A 20,384-nucleotide genomic window follows, 5' to 3' on the forward strand; every position below is an offset into this window, starting at 1 on the left:
AAAAGCCCCATCCATTTAAAATACTTTAAAAAGTAGAACAGGTTAATGAGAAAGAGCAAAGTAAGTCTGCAGGAAGAGCATGGTGGATGTGTGGAGACTTTTTTGTAAGTCTGCAGAAAAGCTAAATGCAAAATGCTGCCAAACACGGCATACGTAGAGAGATCTTAAGAAACCAAAGATTCAGTAAAATAAAGAGAAAAATCCCAGCGCAGCTTCCTGGCTAGCTCCACCAGGTGAATCTGCTCTACAAAGGACAGTTCAATTTTTTTTTTTCTTAGATGATGCATATTTCTACTGATGATGCTTTGGGACAGCATTGAAGAAGTTATCATCATGTGGTGTTTGCTTCTTGCTGATGCAGCAAAGTGCTGTAGTCCAGGATGTGTAGCCTGCCTGTGGTTAGATTGATGTATTATGGAGTTGAGAAGGAAATTTGAACCCATTTTTTCTTGTATGAAAAGCTTCAGGCTCAGAAGTTGGGAGATTACTGATCTAGCACTTTTCCTGAATGTAGAAAGTGCAGGCTGTCACAGCAACTGTAGTTATAAGCACCCGATGCCTTGTCTACTTACAGTCCCTAAAAGTAAGGTGCTAAGGAATTCATATGGGGTAGAGGCACTGATTTCCCATTACTCTGCATGTAAAATTTCTGAGGTGATGTTGGTGAATCAGTACTTGTAGGTAAATTATTGCATTACCTTCCCAACATATTAATGCCCATGCACTAGGGGATGGGGAGTGTTGCCTAACTGCTGTAGCAAGGAAGGTGCCCTGTCTTGCCTTTGATCATAGATAGTCAGCATGAGTCCTTCTCTGTGCCAGGTCAGCACCTGAGCATACTCTCCATTGGCCCTTCACCTGCACCTTGATTTTGTGGGTAGAAAACTCAAATCTGCAGCCCAGAAGGGAGCAGTGATGTATTCTGGTTCAGCCCCAACCTAGAGTGCTCTGGCAGTGTTTAGGCTATGCTTTCCCTTACGTACTGCTTTGACAAATACAAGTCTAAATGAAGGTGGTGTGTGAATTGCTGTGATGTGCCTTATTTGGCCATTTTTTGTTAAACAGGGCAGTATTTACTGTTGTTTGCCTTCTTTCTGGTTTCATCTCAGTCGAAACATCCATTATTTTTCTAATTTACAGTAGCAGAAATAGTTTTAGCATCAGGCTCTATGTATTTATTTCAGTATTTTTTTCAAGACTATATGCTATCAAGTATCTTTCAGACCCACCCACTCCCCCCAACAAAATGTTAAAACCTAAATGTACTTTTTATCAGTTATGCTATTAATATTCTGAATGTCACAATGTAGCCAACAGAGAAGCATAGATGGGTTCTGTATTGATTGTATTTTCAGGCATTCTTGCTCTATGGCAGTGGTGTAGTATGAGGGTTACAGAATTCAGAAAGAGGTATACTTATAGTCAACTTTTTGATGGGATGTAGTTTTAATGGTAGGTGTCTTTTAACCTACCCATCCTTTATGAAGAGCAGCTACATTCCTTACACCAAGGAATATGTTTGTTGCTTGATTGAGAGCTAGTCTAAAAAGAAAGAAAAATATTGTGTTAGTTTATTTCTTCCTTAAGCTGCACGAAAAAGCACTGGAATATTTTTTTGCATTTAACAATAACTTTTTATTACTTAAAAATTTCAAATTTCTGGGCTCTGGAAATTCTGTGTATGACTGAGAATGGCTGAGTGAATATCATTAGATAGATTATCATAGATGATTACCTTTAAAAGAGAGTTATTTTGGTACAGACTATTTAATTGTGTTTCTGAAGCTAAGCACCTGTTTGACTCAGATCCTAGTGAAGAAAAGTACCTACTAGAAAGCTACAACAACATACTGCTCATTTAAATGTGGCCAAGGCTGCTCTGAGCTCAAATGACTGCATTGAAGAATCAGAGATGCTCACCGTCAAAAGTTTGAATGACTTTGTGTGTAGAACCACTCCAAAAGGAAGAGCAAAGAGAGGGAAACGATGCTTTTAACAACTCATTTTTGTCCTCTCTAGGTTACTGGACCAGGCAATTTTTTTCTCTTCCTATTGTCCTGATGGATTTCAATGAGCAAGGGAGAAGAAAGGCTAAAAATACACTGTTGAATCTAACTTTTATGTGTGTTATTTGCTTGCTTGTTTAACTAGGGACAGGGGGCCCTGTCTGAGAGACTAAGAAGCTTTAGCATGCAGGATCTCTCAACGATTCGTGGAGACAGCAGCAGCACTGTTCCTCCTTCGGTCACTGTACGAACAAGTAGCAAACAGAGCCAGCCAAAAACATCCAGAAGTGCATCGGAAGGCACTGGCAGCTCAGGTAAGTGCCAGTGTTATTTTCAGTGTTGTGTTGTCTGGAATATCACACAGCTGAATGAAGTCATGCAGTTGGCAGGAATATATAGAAACAGACATTGCAGGCAGCACATACCAGAATTCACAGGACACAGACATGCTGTTGAGTCTCTTGGCACTTAAGAGAGAAAACAGTGTCATCGTTTGATGGTTGCTATTCCTGGCTGGTACCAAGGACGGTACATGCCTTGAGTATGCAAGGGAGCCAGCATCAGTCCTTGCAACTTGAGCTGAAAAGTTAGGCTCTGGGCTGGGGGCTGCAAGCCATGGTGGATTTTCAATGAGAGGGGCTAATGGAAGTGCGAAAAGAGGGGTTAAGAATGTATGGTAGTGGGTAAGAGTCATTATCATCATCAAAGCCCTTATATGGTGATACAACCTTTCTCTCTTACGTCATCTAAACATAAATACAAGTTCTAATGGATATCTGGTTTGAATGAGGCCTGCTTGTGTTTCTTCTAAACTGTACTGTAGCTGGTACAACACTTGACAGTTGTAGTTCCAGAACTTTATCACTGATGAAGCCTGCTTAGAAATAAAACCCATATAAAGTACTCCTAGAAGCAGAGACCAAGTTCTGACAACTGGTTATGATATGAAGGATGTCTGCATAAGCACTGTTACGGAAAACAAGTCTCTCCGAATGGCAATGGTTTGTTTTCAAATTCTAAAAGAGCAAAGGGAAGAAACATGGTGGGAGTAAGATCCATTCCTGAGGATTTAGTTACAAAAATTTATTACAAGCTTGGTTAAATAAATCTTTGTGAGCCCAGGTCTAAAACATTTAACTGGAGATAGCTTTGCAGATTAGATCTCAAAAATTGAGACATGGAGGGTTATCCCAAGCAGGGGGTTCCAGATGGCTTCTGGGATTCCCCAACACCACCAAAGATCATGCACCTCAGCTGCTGTGATGAGAAGCCACAGAAAGTTGCAGGCGCGTTGCGCTTGGTAGCTTGTGAAACATATGCTGGCAAGTTTGAAAATTAGCAGTTTCAGCTTGATTGTATTGAGGTCTGTGCAAACATTCACTGTGTTTCAAGCCTGTGTGGATTGCTACCCCTTCTAGTTTGCTTTCGTTTTGGAATGTCTTAGAAATGTCTTGTCTCGTCCTTCCTAAAGAGTATCCTTCAAGCTCTTTACAAATTCTGAGAATTCTAGCTCACAGATTTCTCTGCTTATTTTTTTTTTAAACATAATCTGTTGAATAAATTCTCTTTACAGGTAAACTGAAATAGCCAATGTTGGTGCACAGTGGTTTTACTCTGATGTTTATGTAAGGTCTTGTATACATGACCTCTATCTGCCCCATCTCACTTAGTGATTTCATTGAGGACCCTAATCTAGGATCCTGCTTGCAGGCCTATTCTCCACCCGCAGACAATATGGAGAGGCACCTCCAGAGGGTGATTTCACTCACAGATGGTGGCATCATGCTGTATGGAAGACTGCAGGCACAGTTTTTCTCTCACTTTTAATCAGATTAAGTGAAAGATGTGGTCCTGGTCTGTCCAGTCCTTGTGCCTTTTTGTGTGGGCACAATTACGTATGTAGTCAGAATGTCTAGAGGGGCGAATTGATTAGTGTCTTAACTAGTGTGTGTGTGTATGTGTGTATGGAAGAGTATGGTCAGCCAGACTGTATCACATCTTGAAGGCCATATTCAGAGTGAGCCAACACTGTTCTAGGCGCACCAAGTCCAGACATGGTCCCAGCACTCCACCTTCCATATTTGTTTGCTTGGAGCATTGCACATAAGCAAGGGGCAGACAGAATTTGCTACCGCCTGTTAGTATGCAATATATACATATAATACATTCATATATGAGTATGTGCGTGAGCAGTGACTACAGAACAGCTGACACACAGCTGGTTTTCCTGTCCCAAAGCCTTCAGATAACACAAATGTCCATGTCAGCAGTCTGCACTATCTCAAGGAAACATTAGACTTCTCTTTATATTCCTGCTTTAGAGATAATAGGACTTAGTCTGACATCAGAGGGAGTCAGCAAAAATACCCCAGACTGTCTGTTTGACATGAGGATGACTCAGCTGAAGACCTTTCCTTTCTTGTAAAATGTCTTGGAAGCCACCAGGTATTAGAAAGCCTGACAACAGTAGCTGGGATACACAAAACGACTTAAGAACGTTAATAGCGTGGCGGGGACTGCAAACATTGTACCCTTGGTCAGAGTATAAATCCTGCTTTATAGAAACTTTTAGGAAAGGCTTGAAGGAACAGGTCCTGTGTCTGCAGAAGAAGCAGTGTGGTGGTTAGGAGGCAAGACTGTGAGTTAGGACACATGAATTCACGCCCTGCTTTATTGCCAAATACTGGTATGACCTGGAGCGTGCCTTTATTACTCAGTGTGTCTGCAAAACAGACCAAATTGCACTTCCCATGCCCAGGTCCTGAAAGCCATACATGGTAGAAGATGCTTGTGTATTTTAAGGTCAATACCTTAGAAGATTTCTTATGTGGCTTTCCTGTACACCTTACTTCAGTGATTATAACGTGCAAAATACCTGTGGAGAAGTCCTGTCTGTGGACTGACCCCAGTTTTGCAAGAAGGTTTCTCTGTTTCTAGTAACAGTGCTCTATCTTGCCACTACCTCTGAGAAGTTTCTGGACAACTGATATGTCCCTTTTTATGGTTTCCCTTCTTTTATCTGTCCTTTGTTTCCCAGTCCAGGCATCTGAGAAGCTGAATGTGGGTGTGCTGGGATCTTGATGACTTGCTGCTCTGGGTGCCACTCTTACAACCCTTCTTCTGCCATTTGTTCATTCAGGTGCTTCCACCCCCACCCATTTCCTTACATCCTCCATTCATACCAACCTGTTACAGTCCTCTGCAAGTGCAGCTCTCAAAGTCACTGTCTGAATTTACAAATGATCAGTAACTGTGGCAGAGATAGGAACCTCAAGTGTTATTTTGACTGGATGCGTTGAGGAGTGCTGCTGCAAGTGGGGTTTGCCTAAAGAAGGGGGCATTGCTGGGCCACAGCCAACCTTATGAGTGGAAAAGCCAAGCACTGCTGTAACACTTGTAACCCTTTTCATTTCAGGACTGGCATCCCCATGCCTGGGAGTGGGTGTGAGCATCACTCAGTCCTATGGAGGTCACAGTCTTTGATGGAAGAGTACATACACAGATTGCCTAATGGAGTGCTTTTATAGCTCCCTTTATTTCTCTCATATGGCTGTCAGGGATGTACAAGGACTGAAGAATTAGTTTTGCATCTAGCACAGGCTCTTAATTTTCTCAACAGGAGAGACAGCCATGACAAAGAGAGAATAGCAGCCTTATGATAATGAGATGTCAAGAGCTACCCTCAGGTGATGGAACAGCTTAGCTATGGTCATTCAAGCTGTCCTTGAGTAAAGAGCTGTGGACTCAGGAAGAAATCCTGAGTTTGATCCAGATTAAAAATACTTTCTTGTACTATTTTTGAAGGATTATTTTTAACTCAGACCAATTTGCTGATCCACCTTACTGGGAGCTTCCAAAATAACTGTTTTGGGAGACCTTTAGGGAGATATGTTACGAGATCAAGAGGCCAGGAACTGGAAGCTCCTCAAGCCAGCTTTGCTACTGAATGAATGGTGCATGGAAGCACACCCTTGCTCACAACAGTGAGGCAAAGACAAGAGATGGCTCTTTAGGTTGAGGTTACAGGAGTTTAGATGGGTCCCATTCCCTGAGCAATGAAAACACAGCCAGATCTGGTGTGGATCTTGGTGTTGCTAGTTCTAATCCTGTTGTGTGACTGTGTTTAAGAGCAGATATGATATCTGAAAGAAAGTGATTTGGAAAGACAGGGGGATGGAGAGGTCTGTTGTCTTCCCTGCAAAGATGAGACTGCTGAAACTCAGGTTTGTTGGTATGAAAGCCCCCACTCCCCCTGCGAGCACCAGGAGTGGTTCAGATTCTGGTTTCACACCTCTTGGGCATGTTTCCAAACCCACTGAAACCTGTGAAAACACTCTGCTGACACTGGTGGGCTTTGGCTGTGACCAAAAGCTGGCTGCAGGACCGTGCTGTGCTCAGCCTACATTAAATAACCACTCAGCTTGTTTCATTTCCATTGTTGTTATTTTTATAATGTGACTGGTGCTGGTTAGATGGATTTGTGACTTTCTGAATCCCCTCTTGACACAAAGCACCGTGTGAAGAGCTTGACATTTAATTAGTAATGACCACATGCAGACACAGCAAAGGTTTATTTTTGCCTGCTGAAGAGTGTCTTATGAGGCCAAGAAATAGAATATGCAAGAGCTGCCTTTGAGACAAGAGGAATTACTCCTTCTTTTCCTCTACCTCTTGCTGCTTTTTCTTTTTACCTCTACCTTTTGCTGTCTTTGCTGCCTTTCAGTGGTGCCTGCTATACGTTGAGCAGTCAGACTCGTGCGGATGGCCTTCCATAGGAGCAGAACTGCTCGGTGTATGGTGGGCTCCAGGTGCTCTAGGTGTATTCACACCCATTCCACAGAAAGACCCTTCTCCTCCTCCTGACACCCAGTCAAAAGCCACACGCAGATGACACGAAGGAGCAAAGGCTGCTTTTGCCACGATTTATGTGTGGCTGCCGACCCCCCCCCCAGCACATTGTGAGGCATCGCCACTGCTCCAGTGAAGCATGTGCCCACCTTCCTTTGTCACACGCTGAGGAAACACAATGATTGCCCTTCCTCCATGTAGCAAGCCCACGACCTGTCCTCTTTATCTGATCTTTTGGTTTGCTCTTAGTTCAGCGTTTCTTGATTTAGTGTCCTGGCACCCTGGTGATAGCCTGTGATATTTTAGCTTCGATGCCTGTTCCAACCTGTGCTTCTCCCACAAGCAGAACTGCCCCTTTCCTTTGGGAACTGTAAATGTGGCTACTCATTGTTACGGAAAACTGGAAACTCCAGAACAACATTTCCAAATATTTTTCAAGGCAATCCTGTTGTTCTGGCAGATGTCCAGTAACAATCTACAGACGTGTCTTTATTAACAGTGGGGGGCTTTTGCACTTCTTAACCTTATGATATTGCCTTGAAAGCATCCTGGACAGTGCAGATAAAACTTGTTCCCTTGCGATGGCTGGTGAGTGGCACACGTGACTTGAGGAGTGGGATATTTGCCACTGTGTCACATAGCTCAGTCCCATAGCTGATGCAAACATGTCTCATGGTTGCTGATGTCAGCAGAAACCTCCAGTGTGGGCTGGGCACTGGAGGCCAGCCTTGCTTTTGGGTGAGTCAGTGGGACATATTTCAGCGGCAGATTTGCATTGCATCACGGGACGGTCAGTGTCCAGAGCTGACGCTGTCTGGGCCAGAGGATCACATATTATGGAGCCACCCTCTGTACTGCCCAGACTGAGTGCCCTTTCTGCTGAAGCTTGCCCTAGGCAGAAATCATTCTCAGCTGGAACGATTTCATAGCAGAAATGTGCAGTGTGCTTTCTGGTACTCTCCACACCTCTGTGCAGGAGAGTCAAGGCTGTTTCTTGGTTTTGCATTTAAGCACTGAAGGCTTTGCAGGACAGAACAATGGTGGCAGAATATCAGGATTCAGGATATGTCTGGATAGTTCAGTCCCCACCAACCAGAAAAACTCCAGAAAGATGTGTAAGAACAACCCATATGTATATGTTGTATGAGCTCTCAGAGAATAAACCATCAAACTGTGATCAGCTGCCTTCCGTGTAAAATCAGCAGCTTAACCCACAGCAGATCTCTTAAGGTTGGTTGAGACTCATCTCTTTCATATGAAGGCCATAGTTTCATGGCAGCATCCAGCCAATGTGAGCCAGCACTCCCATTGAAAGGGTATGACCCAACTGCTTGCTTCTGCCCCATACCATCCTTTCCCTTGGACATGTCTAAATCTTACTTATATATGCTGACTCCAGTCAGGGAGCTGGTTCAAGTTAAATGCTGTTCCTTGCTTCCAGGTTGCTCTTCACCTGGGTCAGATCCTTAAGCCGGTAGAGAGCAGCAGCAGACATCATCAATAGGACAAGGAAGGTGGAGGCCAGAGTGTGAGGGGCAATGGGACATCTGTTTTCAGCTGCAGCACTGGTTTATGCTGGTTTAAAATGACTGTGAAACTGTGGAAGAACTTTCAGTGTCTACAGTGCAGGATAATTATGACCAAAGAAATCACACAGAGCTCAACCCTTTTTTTCTTCAAAAGCTTTTTTTATCTGGAGTCATTGATGCCACTGTAAGGATAAATTGGAAGGCTCAAACTGGAAATTATTTCTAGGCTGTTTCCTGGAACACAAGCTATCCACAAAATGAAGCTGTAAAGGTCACACTTCTATGAACAGCTGTGAATCACTTGCATTTGCACTGAAGGGTGCACTGCAATTCCCTTGGTTGCTTTCATTCTTACAGCAATTCCACCAAAATATAATTCCTGCAGGACTCCTCAGCACGTTCCTGATTTAGGAAGATCAGGGATCTGTGGATAGTTTTCCTTCAAAAGCTGCATGAATGGCTGCACGAGTGCTTGTAGAAGTCTAAACCTACTGAAAAAAATCCAGACGTAGCAATACAAGTCCCAGTATTGCACCCTGTGTTTATTATCATCCAGCCTTTTGCACTGTGTTACCCATTGCTTATCCATGCTCCCAGGCCCCTCTAGTCAGGAGTTATTTCTGTTTAGTGATCTGAGAACAGAGCCAGGGAGCTGTACGTAATCCCAGCCTTAACACCCGTTGGGCACATAGCTTGGGGTGAGGCACGTTCCTGAGTCTGTGCTCTTTGCTGCTGAATAGAGACGATCGTCTCTTAATGCATACGGGAGCCCTGAAGTCCACTTCGAAATGATGCCAAGTGTTTTCTGAGAGGTAGTAGCTTAGCCTGATGAGTTTCTAATGCTCAGCTCCTCTTTCAGTGTGCACATGTTGCTCAGTATGCCGACTCCTCAGAGGTGAGTGCTGGATTTCCTGTGCCCCAATACCCACGCTTCCCTTTCAGGCATGGCTGCGTTCCCCAGCCTGGCTTGCTCCTGCCGCTCTTACTTATTGGGTTTCCTAACACCAGGGGAACAAAACCAGGGGAAGGCCAGGCTGCGAGTGAGTTTGAGAGCTGTGTGTGTGCTGATGGCAAGCATTGCAGTGCTTCTCACCTTACTGACCTGTGTTACCCAAGGCTGGGGAGTGTTTCTCTGGAGAAAAACTTTCTGTTCAGTCCTTTCTGTTCTAGAGGATGTACCATTGTTCTTGCTGCACCAGTGTAACTCCTCTGCCCCGTATCCGCCAGCGCTGGTGTAAAACCGCCAGGAATGCAGCAGGAGCAAACCTTCCTCAGTCCCAGCCCTGTTGTGCTCTGTTCCCTAAGGATTGGCTTGTGTTTCTCTGTTGGTAGAGAGGACATTTGTGTTTGGGATGAGCAGAGTATATAGCAGAGCCCAGTAGCAGACCCTGGTATGACAAAATAGGGTTGAACAGACTCTCCCTGCTTCAGTCTGTGCTAGAGCCATTTTTGAAAAATGTCCCCACTGTCCCCAGCGTTTATTGTGTTTACAAACTTAGGAGCGTAGTGAACAGTTTAGCTGCTGGTGGTCTTTTCAATGCTGCACCAGTTAGCTTGGTTGCTAAGAGCTGAGCTGTATCACTTCTGCATTTTGTCCCAGTGGCAGATGAAAGGAGAGGGAGGCCTCTGATTTGGGCATGCCAGAGGATGGGGCTGCCAAGCAGCTTGTCTAAGGAGAAAGAAGAAATCCAGACTGGCAGCGTCTCATGTTGGTGGAAGCAAAAGACCTTTGTAACTCCTTTACTTCTCATCTCATGTGCTTTTTGTTTATTTTGAACACTAGTCAACCTGGGGACGGCAGCAGAGGGACTGAAGGATCACAGTGCTGCCACCGTGCTGCAGCCATCTGTGCCTCTCCACTGCCTTGCACCTGATGTGCCGTGCAGCCCTCTGCAGCATTAGTGCTTGGAGGCTGGTGATCCCAGCCTGACGCTGTCTCCTTGCACACTGCTTAGTGGCAAACCAGCCATCATACTTGATTTGTCACCCTCCCTGTTGTCCTTTTCTGGTTCTTTACACCAGCACATTTGGGGTGAGTGTGCCACTGTGCAGGAGAATTAAGCCTGTTTAAGGTGGTATCTGTTTAAGCAATCATGAAACACTTGTATTCACAGTGCATTTTATTAGCAGCCTTCTAATTTTAGCCTAAACCAATTTTATGGATTTGACTTCAAAATGTTATTTATAAAAAGAATCACTGAATCCTTAAGTACTTAATAGTCATGAGTTAATCTTAGGAAAGTCATTTAATGGTGCTAAAGCAGTAATCAGTCCAATATGTTTACAAATTGGGCTCAAAGTCATGTTGATCTGGTTTAAATTGCGTGCCCTGTCTTTCAGATTGGCTTGTTCTACCATTTTTTTTCCCCTGACATAATCCAGTCCCTTAGACCATGTCAATAGGGATATGCTGAGGCTCTATCTCATAGAGGGTTCATTCTGTCTCCACAGGCTGCCCTTTCTCTGTCTCCAAGGCAATAGATGCATTAATGCACTCTCAGACAACGGCCTGCCGTTTAAAATGCTCCTTTGTAAGTGCAGCTTTGCTAGCTTAGAGAGCTGACTACGTAATGTGAACACATTTTTTCAACGCCACAAAAAGCAGGGGGAAGAAAGAAGCTAAGTTTGTTTAGCTAGGACTAAGTTGTCGTGAACTATTGGCACTCATCTTTCCTCGGTGCAAACTTTTGTGTAGCCAGTTTCAGAGTACAATCATGGAAAGTACTCATTTCCAAAGAGTTTGTAATCTAAATGGACAGATAGTCAAGTCTTACCTCAAGCAGGAATATTAAAGGCTGGGTTAGAGCCATGATGCAGCCTTTTTGGTAGGAGCAGTTGCCTTAATGCTCTTGCAGGTGAAACTCATTTGTTTCTCTCGCTGGCTGACTCAGAAACCCCCATAGCTCTTAGGAGAGCACAGGATAGTGGGAGCAAAAGTCTGCCCATCCTGCTCCCTAGATGATACCCTGAGAGAAGGTTTCATGAGGATACGGCCTGCAGCTGCCATGGAATGTGCACTTGTGCAGAGACTGAAGGCTAGGCTGAGTGCAGCGTGAGCTCCCCCTGTACCGGAGCAGATCCGTCAGCAGTGGTGGGCTCCTTTGCTGCCGAAGCTGTTTGCTTCACAGAAGAGCTCTTTCCTGCTCAGTGGGCTCACTCCAGCTGGCCTCACGGTCTGCACATGACAAAGCGTTGACACAATTCAGGACATTCATCCTCCTTTGCTCTGGGGAACATCGCTTAATGCAAGCATGTTCCACTATATATACTCCAGCACGTCTTCTTGACAGCTTCTATGCCAGCTCTTCTTGCTCTTGTTCAGTGGCAGGCCTTTGCTGACAAAACTCCTTCCAGGTCTTTACACAAGTTTCTGATTTCTCTCTTTTTGTGTTCACGGCCTGTGGAAAGTCAGGCTGCAGCATTAAGGAACAACGGTAGAATTACGTAAAAGCTCTTTTTTCCCCTTCAGGAAGGACAGAGTGAAAATCTCCAGGGATATCTGTTTGTCTTTTGGCAGTGCCTGGTAAATGCTTAAATGCTGGTCAATATTAAACAACCTTGCTTGGAACTGGCATTTAAGAAGTAACAAATACTATGTTCAGTGGTATTCTCTCAACTAACATCTCCTAGGTGCTGTTGCAAAGACCTGTGGCATGGTTGAGAGAGGGGAACAACTTTAATCCTTGCAGAGAATAAATGTATCTAGCAGATATTGAAGAATCAGCTGTGTATCAGAACTGTTGTGGCTGCATGTATTTGAAGGGGCATTTAATACTAAAATGCTGATCGGGAGCCTTAGGCAATGTAAGAAATGTGCAAGGACATTAGTGATGAATGGGACTGTTTTTCGAGTATGCATCACAGGGTTGTGCTCCATAGTGGCGACTGATACAGTTGTGTACGCCTTAAAAACTACAGCTCAGCAGTGACTGACAGTCAGCCTAGCCAGGACCTTCAGTCAGGCATGCACAAGGTGTTGCAGCATCAAGCCAGGCCTTGGAGTTTTTCCAATAAAATAATATTGGATCTCTTCCTACATGTGGTTGTCACCCTGAAGACAAGGTAACAGATCACACACAATCAGCAGTACAGCTCAGCAAGGAGCTTAATGGGACATTCACTTAATTGTGTTTTAAACAAATCACCTTACTGATATATTAGATATATGCAATCCCATCTTTGTGGTAAGCTACAAATTGCACGTGAGATTGTTAGAGTGGAAAGTACTCTTAAAAAACTAATTGACTTTGCATCAAGGGGGCTGTTCATGTATCTCCGAACTAATTGAATTAAATGGTGTAGGTGGTTTCATTTTTGTTCTCGGCCAGTTTTGCTTCCAGCTCTTGTGCTGGGCATTTTTTTTTAACCTTTCTCTCATTGAGCTTAAAGAACAAACGACAACTTTCCATTGCTCTAGGCATTTTGTTCCTTAAAACTTCCCTTTACTAAATGTTGAATCAAATTTTTACACAGATGATTTGCATCACTTTGCAACAGTACATCTGAATGGCAATTTGGGATTTTCTCTGGGTATTTAAAAATACTTTCATACTTATTTTGGTTATTTCAGGGAAAGAAAAATTTTCCTAGAAAATCAGTAGGTTCTTTAAGTACATTTGCGTTTTACCAACAGACAGTTAAAACATTAATTGTTGTTTAATAAACTCTAGTTGAGCCACAGCTATTATGAAAGCAAAGACAAAGATTTCTGTGCTCTGAAACAATGTTCCTTCCCCCTCTACACCCAAATGTTTTCCCCTAACAGTTTATTCTTTCCTTTTCTCTATGTAAATATTATGGGACTCTGATGTAAGTGTTACAGATTGCATGAGTTTTCTTCTGAGGTGTTTGGAATAGACTAGCACTTAACAACTAAATGATTTGTGGGATGCATTTTGATTAACGGATGACTTTGTTGATGTGATTAGACTTGTTTGCTTTGGTTGCACTTGACTTCAGCTTTGGAAAGGATGTCTGCCTCTGTTTTGTGGCTCCTGGGCAGTGTGTGCTGGTAGAGTTGGCTGCTTCTAACTTCTTGGTTTGGCAATGAAAACTCTTGGGGAAGTACATGACTTGGATCAATGTCTTTTGGAAATGATGGCAAATTTATCTTTGTTGCAGGGAAAAGAAGCTGATGGCCATCGTATAATAAATATGTGTTCTCTTCCTCTTATGAAGTGGTGTGCAAACCTCTTTATATGAACTATCCCCTGGAAAGGCTTAGCTTTGGTGTGACCTTACCTTCCATTACAATAATACAATACCTTGCTTCTGGCTTGTGTAGTTTGTGACAGTGGTTTTCCCCGTTGCTCCTGAGGAATTACAGTGATGGGAGGAAGAAGTATTGTGCCCAGCAAAGTAAGGGGGGTGCAGCTTCTCTCAAAGGTATTGGGGTGCCTGATTCCCACTGTAACTGTATTTAAGTGTCCAAATTTTTCAGAGGATCTAGATCAAAGTGATTTGCTCATCTGTAGTTAGAGTGGGCCATGTCCTGACCTCAGTTGTACTCATGAAAATCCATGGGAGTTACTCTGAATTTACACAGCAGCATAGACCAGAGCCTGAATCAAAGCAGTTGCTGAAAAAACAGGCTGCTACTGAATCCCATTTGTTGCTGTAGAAAGAGTTTTGCAAGTGAGATTTTTTAGCCCATGTAGAATCACAGAGATTAAAGATGACAACGATCTGACCCTACTTTCCCTTGTGTGTGCTGGGTTGTTCCCTGTGGTGGATTTAATAGCTTAGATCCCAACCCTGTCTACTTTAACTTGGAATATGCCCAGCTTCAGGGCTTCCCACACAATGTGTTGGCTGTATCAGTTCCCTTTGAAGGAATTAGGACAGGATGATAGGAACTGGAATTAAGGGGTCCCTTTCCTTAGGCTGTTTACAGTGAGACTCTGTCTTGCCTTAGTGAAGAGAGAAGTGTGATCTGGTCTGGATACTGAAAAGACATTTGCAAGAGGCAGCAGCAGATTTAGCACTGGCACACCAGTTGATCACCTGTTTCTGCAGCAGTTCTGCCCCTTCACGCAAAGGTGTGGAGCCATAAATGTAAGACGTGGAGACACCTGAAACACAGCCCACTCTGAGATGGGGAGTGAGTCTCCCAAAGAGGAGAGAGCCAAAGGAGAGGTCTGGCGTACGATCCGTGCTTGTACACAGCCACCTCCTGATTGTGACACGGTCCCTGGGGCTGTCAGCTGCTTCCCTGGAGCAGCACACACTGCTGGCTCTGCCACTTTGGGGACATCTGATAGTGGCCTGAGGCCCCGCGGCCTTAGATTCTAAAGACAGCTCTTAGAAACACACAGGAGGTCACCTGAGGCCAAGTGCTGTCCTCAAGAAGCCTGTGCCAGCCCTGACTGTGTTTTGCTCCTCGGTCTGCTCCTTCTCCAGAAAAAAAACCTTGGTGTCCCAGAACCCATCCATTCACTTTAAGCCTCCATCTCCTTTCTCACCAATTCCTCACATGTGCGCTTATTATTCTGGTTAATCCCCTGCTTTACATTTTCTCCTGCAGAGGACTCAGTGTTTTGGTGTAGGAAAATGAGTTTTTTTTATCCTGTCATCACCCTATTCACAGAAAAAACAGCTTCAGAGTTGGCGCTCACACAGCAGCAGCCCTTCAGAGATGAGTTGCCTCTAGTCCCACAACAGCGTAATGCTTCCACAAAAGTGCGACAAAGTCTGGCACCCGAGATCAATAGGAGGTTGGGATTGCCCACAACAGAGTTGTCCTCCCTGAGGCAGGATGGGCAGGGAATCCTCCCTTCTTGCTCCGGGTCTTAAAAAAAGGGCCCTGTCTATTCAAGGTCTGCTCTTGTCAATGGTCAGAAATGTAGTGGAAAGGCCTGGGATAGACACACTTCTTCCCTTTCCAGTTCAGTGAGGCTGAAGCAAAACTGGTTCCCATTTGGCTGGTTTTCAGTGCCTCATTCACAATGAGATGGATCAGGGAAGAAGAGGGCATCAGCCCAGCTTCCAGTGGACTTTACAGATCTCTCTGCTGTGGGGGTCAAAGCAGTATGTGCCAGCTTGGAGGCTGAGCTCTCCTCTCGATCTTCACAGAAGTGGCTCCAGAACATGGATGTGATGCTCAGGCTGACGGGGAGAACGGAGAAGCCTGCAGGAGGCTGTGCCTCTCCTGTGCCTGCCATGGAGACAGGCAACGCAGGTGGCAGAGCTGCCTGGTTATTTTTTCACCCAGCACCCAATTCAAGAGAGAGAATAATAATGGAGAAAGCAATGTATGCTGGAAGAACATGGGATTCACAGGAGTGTTATCAGGGCTGACAGTTCCTTCTGTCTCCTTTCGCAGCGGAGCAGCTGGCTGGAGGAGAAAGGGAGCAGGGCACGTTTGCCTGATCCTGTATGCTCTCAGCTTCAGCAGCCCGTGTCTCTGCACTCTGGTCACTGAATGCTCAAATTCTGGTTCGCCAACACCCCTCCATCCTGTCCCATTTGAAGTCCTCTTTTCCCTGGGGAAAGCCGTTGTCTCCTCACAGTGACACATGGCTGGAGGTGTGTTGTTGGGCCACTGTGCAAACCTCAGTGAGGCAGTTGAAAGAAGTCCTGGCCCACTTTTACTATCTGGAAACAAACTGCCTAAATTCCAGCCTGCAGTTGACATCTGGGGGACCTCTGGGGAAGAGGGCAGCTGGGAGCAGTCATATGAATTGGGGGCAGTACTTGGCCTCCAGGCTGCAGATTTGGGCATGCTTGGTTCAGGTTTTGCTGAACAAACAGTATTTAAAACAAACTTTACTCCATTTTTTGTTGGCTTAGAGAGGCGCCAGGGACCAGCTTCCACATCCAAGATGGCTGAAGCTAGGCTCCTCCTGGGTAGCTCACTTCCCAAGTGGAAGGATAAAATAGTAATTAAAATAAAATGTTCCTGTACTGTTTTGCCATGTGGTCTAGAGAATATTTAATTTTCTCCACAGTGTAGTCTTAACACTATAGTCATATATATAAAAAAAACCAATTCAGCATTATCCCGGGCCTCTCTGCAACATTACTATCAGCATTTTCAGTACAGCTGGGAAAAAAGTCAACTTCCAGCTCTTCCTGGAAACCCGTGATGGTGTCTTTCAGCCTGTCCATGCAAATGGTGATAAAGTGGTAGAAACACAGGGTCAGTGGCCAGAGGATGGTGTGCACTGCTCTCTTAAGCAGCAGCCGCATCCTGTGCACTGAACGCAAGGGCTGAGAGCGTTTAGCTGCTGACTTGAATTTGGCACTGGAGAGAGCCCCAGTGACCTGCTCGTGACTCATGGTGTTGCTGTAGCCAAATCACTTTCCCTTTGTCTCTCTGTTATCCGACTGAAAGAGCTGTGGGAGAATCCAGTTCTTTTATGCTTTAAGAATCTAAATGGATTAATAAGTATTAGATGTTTAAGAATCCTCTTTGGTTTTAGTCTTTGGGTTTTAATCTTTGGTCCAGCAGAGCCTTCCAGTCAGGCTGAGACAAGAAGCACAGAGCATTATTTCTCTATGTGTTCATACAACAACATAAGTATAGAGCCAGTAATTGTGATTAATGCCATCTAAACAGCAAACACTTCCACTCCTGACATGTTTCAGAATGAAAAAAGCCTAATTATCGGTTAAACAGAGAAAGCTCCAGCCCTGCTGATAAGAAACTGTGGAGATGCAGAAAGCTTGGTCATGCCGGTCATGCCTCTTCTGTACCTCTTGCTTTGGACTGTCCATTAAAAATACTGTCTTGCTTCACTGTCTGGATTTAAGGCAGCAAATGGATTGTGTTGTGCAACATGACCAGTCCCATAAAGTTCATGCCCTAAGTTATAAGGAAAGAACCACCAAGCAGATGTTCGTGGTCTGTAGTCATGGTGGTGTCCCACAAACAGGGTCCGTTTACCCAGTGTGCAAGCCAGTAACACACAGAGTCAAGGTACTTTCAAATTAATTTCATTGATGCGCATGAATGGGTGCCTGTCTCAAGACAGCACACCCTTGTCTCAAAAATCCTCACATTTATACACTTAAGTAATACATATTCATTATTATTTTCCTTAATGATTGGTTCTTTCTTCTTCACCCATCATGTAAATTAGTGCGCAGACTCTGTCTTCCTCCTTCATTGTCTTCTTTTGAGTAGGTGGTATCATTTGAGTAGGTAGTCAATGAGTCGGTGGTCCCAATCTCCCCCTGTAGGAATTACCTTTTACCTACTTCTTCCCTAATCTTGGCAGTTCCAAGCGGTTCTTCAGGGTTTATCGACCAGACCACAATCCATTACCATTTCTGACATAAGCATAAAGCCCCATTGTCTATTAGTTAGTTCCTAAACCCTAAATCATGTCTAGTTATTGTTTCCCTATTTTAAATATTAACTGGTGGGGGTTGTAAACAGGACTTTAGAAGCTCCCTGGTTATTTCAATCATATTATACATATTAATTGATAACAATGGGGCCATAATCTGCCTTCAGATCCATCAGTGGAGTTAATGCTCCATAAGATTTACTCCAGAGTGACAGAAGAGAGACTTTTCCCTGCTCTGGTCTTGCAGCAACGTACCCAGTTGCTAAGGGTCCATTCAATGCCTGGTGAGGCTTTTGGTTAACTTCAGTGGATCTCAGACTGGGTGCTTGGCTTGAGCTCTCTCAGCTTCAAGTCTATTAGTGCTGCTGTGCTTCATATTTCTGCATCCCAGGCAGCTCTCTCTCTATTGACCAGAGGGTTTCAACACTCATTTGGCATCTTCTAGAGGATACACCTTCTGGAAGCAGCAGATGCAGGAGCTAGGATTGGAACCAGCGGTTCAAGAAATCGGCTATTTTATTTATCCCTGAACCAACCAAGCAAAAAAATCTCTTTCTAGAGTCAACCTCCAGAGCATCAGAGGCTGTGAATTTAGTCTCAATTCTATGTAAACCAATCCAAATAGAGCTTATAATGGCTTCATAAACAAGAGCCTTTTGTTTTCTAACCCCACAGCTGCTATTACTAGAGTGTGATGTGTGTGTGAACCTTCTGCCTATTAATCCCTGGAAGATGCATGGCTTTGCGGTGAGGTGGCATTTGGCAGAGTGTGAATCAAACCATCACTGATTTCCTCGTGCTTTGTCTTCACCTTTAGACTGTAAATGGCCATGTTAAATAGGTGTGGACAATAAGTATGAAAAGCCACCTGAGGCAAACTGTGAAACAAAAAGCTCTGTCTTCTCAGATGATGAAGAGAATGATTCATTGGATTGTGCATCCATGAACAAAAGGCCCAAAAAGAAGGATCAACCCCTTGAGGTACTTCCATATTGTCAAGGATCCTCCTTCCATGACATTCCTTGAATCTTCAACTGAGTGAACATCTCTCTTTGGTCTAAAAACACTGAGTCCAAACAATATATTTTGGGTCTTTCAAGGGTGGGTCTTGCTATGGGTTCGCTCACTTTTCTGCATGTGTGGATTTCCTGAAAGAGGTCTGAATTTGTGCCTGTGGAGATAATCATTATACAGGGCTTTGGAGCTGGATCTGAATTGGAAAACTCGGAACTAGCTCTAAACCATGGGCTAATGTGAAGGTATTTGGGTGAGATGCTTTGGACATCAACTGCTAGTTGATTTTTCATGTCTGTAGGGGAAAATATATTCTCACCCTCAAGGCAGTGTAGCTATGGCGAGAACAGCCAGCACCCACGGCCAGAGCGCTCACAGTTCAGAGCCCAGTCTTTCTCACTTGAGTTCACACCTAACCAAACCCCACCGAAACCAGCAGTAGTTCTTCCTTCATGTCTTTGATATGTTTTTGAATCAGGCACTGTATTAACAAGTATACTTTAAGTTGCTTCATGGAAACAAAAGAACTAAAGGAGATGCAGATCTCACAACATGGTTTGCCAAAAGCAATTTTAGCAACCTTTTGTTGTGGAGGAAATAAAACCTCCATGGGAGATGCTGTAGGCAAAGACTCCTTCCAGATCTGGGCAGGGGGGATGGAGCCACAGCCAGCAGCTCTCAGATCGGAGCCGGGAGATCTCCACCATGGGGGAGCTGGGTTTGTTCCACCCTCCCCTTTGCTCAGTGTGAGGGAGCGGGAGCGGTGTGGTTTGGTTAGCAGTTGTATGTCCTCCTGGTGGGTTGTCCTGCCTCTAGGGGCTCTCACCAAAAGCTGGGCTGCTCTGTTCTTACTGTGGAAAGATGCAGCCTCTCTAGCTACTCTCAGAGCTGTCTAGTGGCCTCCCAAAGGAGGCAGATCTATTCATTTCTGATTTAAGAGTCTTTACTGTGCAATTAATGGCTGGTTTGCTTTAAGAGCCATGTGGCTTCCCAAAGAGCAGCCTTCTTCCAAGCTACAGGAGGTACTGCTCTAGTTGTCTGGCTGTGTCCCAGGGCTCCTGGTTTACAGATAGCGACTCTGAGCCAGCAGCTATGGAGTCTGGTGTGGTGCAGGATCCCTGGCTGCCATGCATAGCAGCTTTCTTCCTCAGCTCTTCTCCAGCTGTGCCTTTCTGGGTGCAGCCATCCCATCCAGGTCTGTTGTGCTTTTGGGGATTCGCAGTGGCAGCTTGGGGTAAGATTTCAGGCTTGGAAGATGGGGTGAGCTGTTGGATTAATCCCATCTCTGCGAGAAACTACTTTGGTTTATGGGCAAGCTAGAAGAGATGGAGATTTAGATGGAGTCTAAACAAAACCTCGCCAAGCTGCAGTTCCTTAGCTATATGAATATTTATACTTTGCTGCGTCATGGGAATGCAGAAACACAGCATGATCTTGGGTTTGAAAGTCCTATAAAATACAAATGACAAAGTCCTCACTATGAATGGTAAGATCCTGTCAGAGTCTTACAGGTAAATAGGTTGATGCTGTTAAAGAAAACAAGACTTTGGATATTTATGTAAATGGAGTAGAAGAGCTCACCAGGCCTTGCAGTGTTACATGGTGTTATGACAAGCTTCCATACTGAGAATTTGTGCTCCTCCGCAACATCTGGTAACCATTTCTTTTTGTGAAGCTCGCAAGACACAATGCCATGC

The 20,384-nt window shown here is 44.5% G+C and overlaps 1 protein-coding gene across 8 annotated transcripts in view; it reads left to right on the forward strand.

Moving 5' to 3' along the window:
* The window catches only part of REEP1 (receptor accessory protein 1), a 71,766-nt gene that overhangs the window by 46,669 nt on the left and 4,713 nt on the right, over positions 1-20,384 (forward strand). For 7 of the 8 annotated variants that reach the window (XR_003922521.2, XM_030007547.2, XM_030007503.2 and 4 more), the window contains 3 exons: positions 2,152-2,320; positions 9,243-9,278; positions 18,515-18,654. Coding sequence is in view for 7 of the 8 variants with exons in the window: in XM_030007547.2 (XP_029863407.1) it covers positions 2,152-2,320; positions 9,243-9,278; positions 18,515-18,654 (345 nt within the window). In the remaining variant the exon portion in view is untranslated. Of the gene's footprint in view, positions 1-2,151; positions 2,321-9,242; positions 9,279-13,205; positions 13,557-18,514; positions 18,655-20,384 lie in introns of those variants that run through there. The other variant, XM_041123067.1, reaches the window with a different exon arrangement.

This window comes from Aquila chrysaetos, chromosome 1 (assembly GCF_900496995.4).
Source record: "Aquila chrysaetos chrysaetos chromosome 1, bAquChr1.4, whole genome shotgun sequence".
In the NCBI taxonomy this organism is placed as follows: Eukaryota; Metazoa; Chordata; class Aves; order Accipitriformes; family Accipitridae; genus Aquila; species Aquila chrysaetos.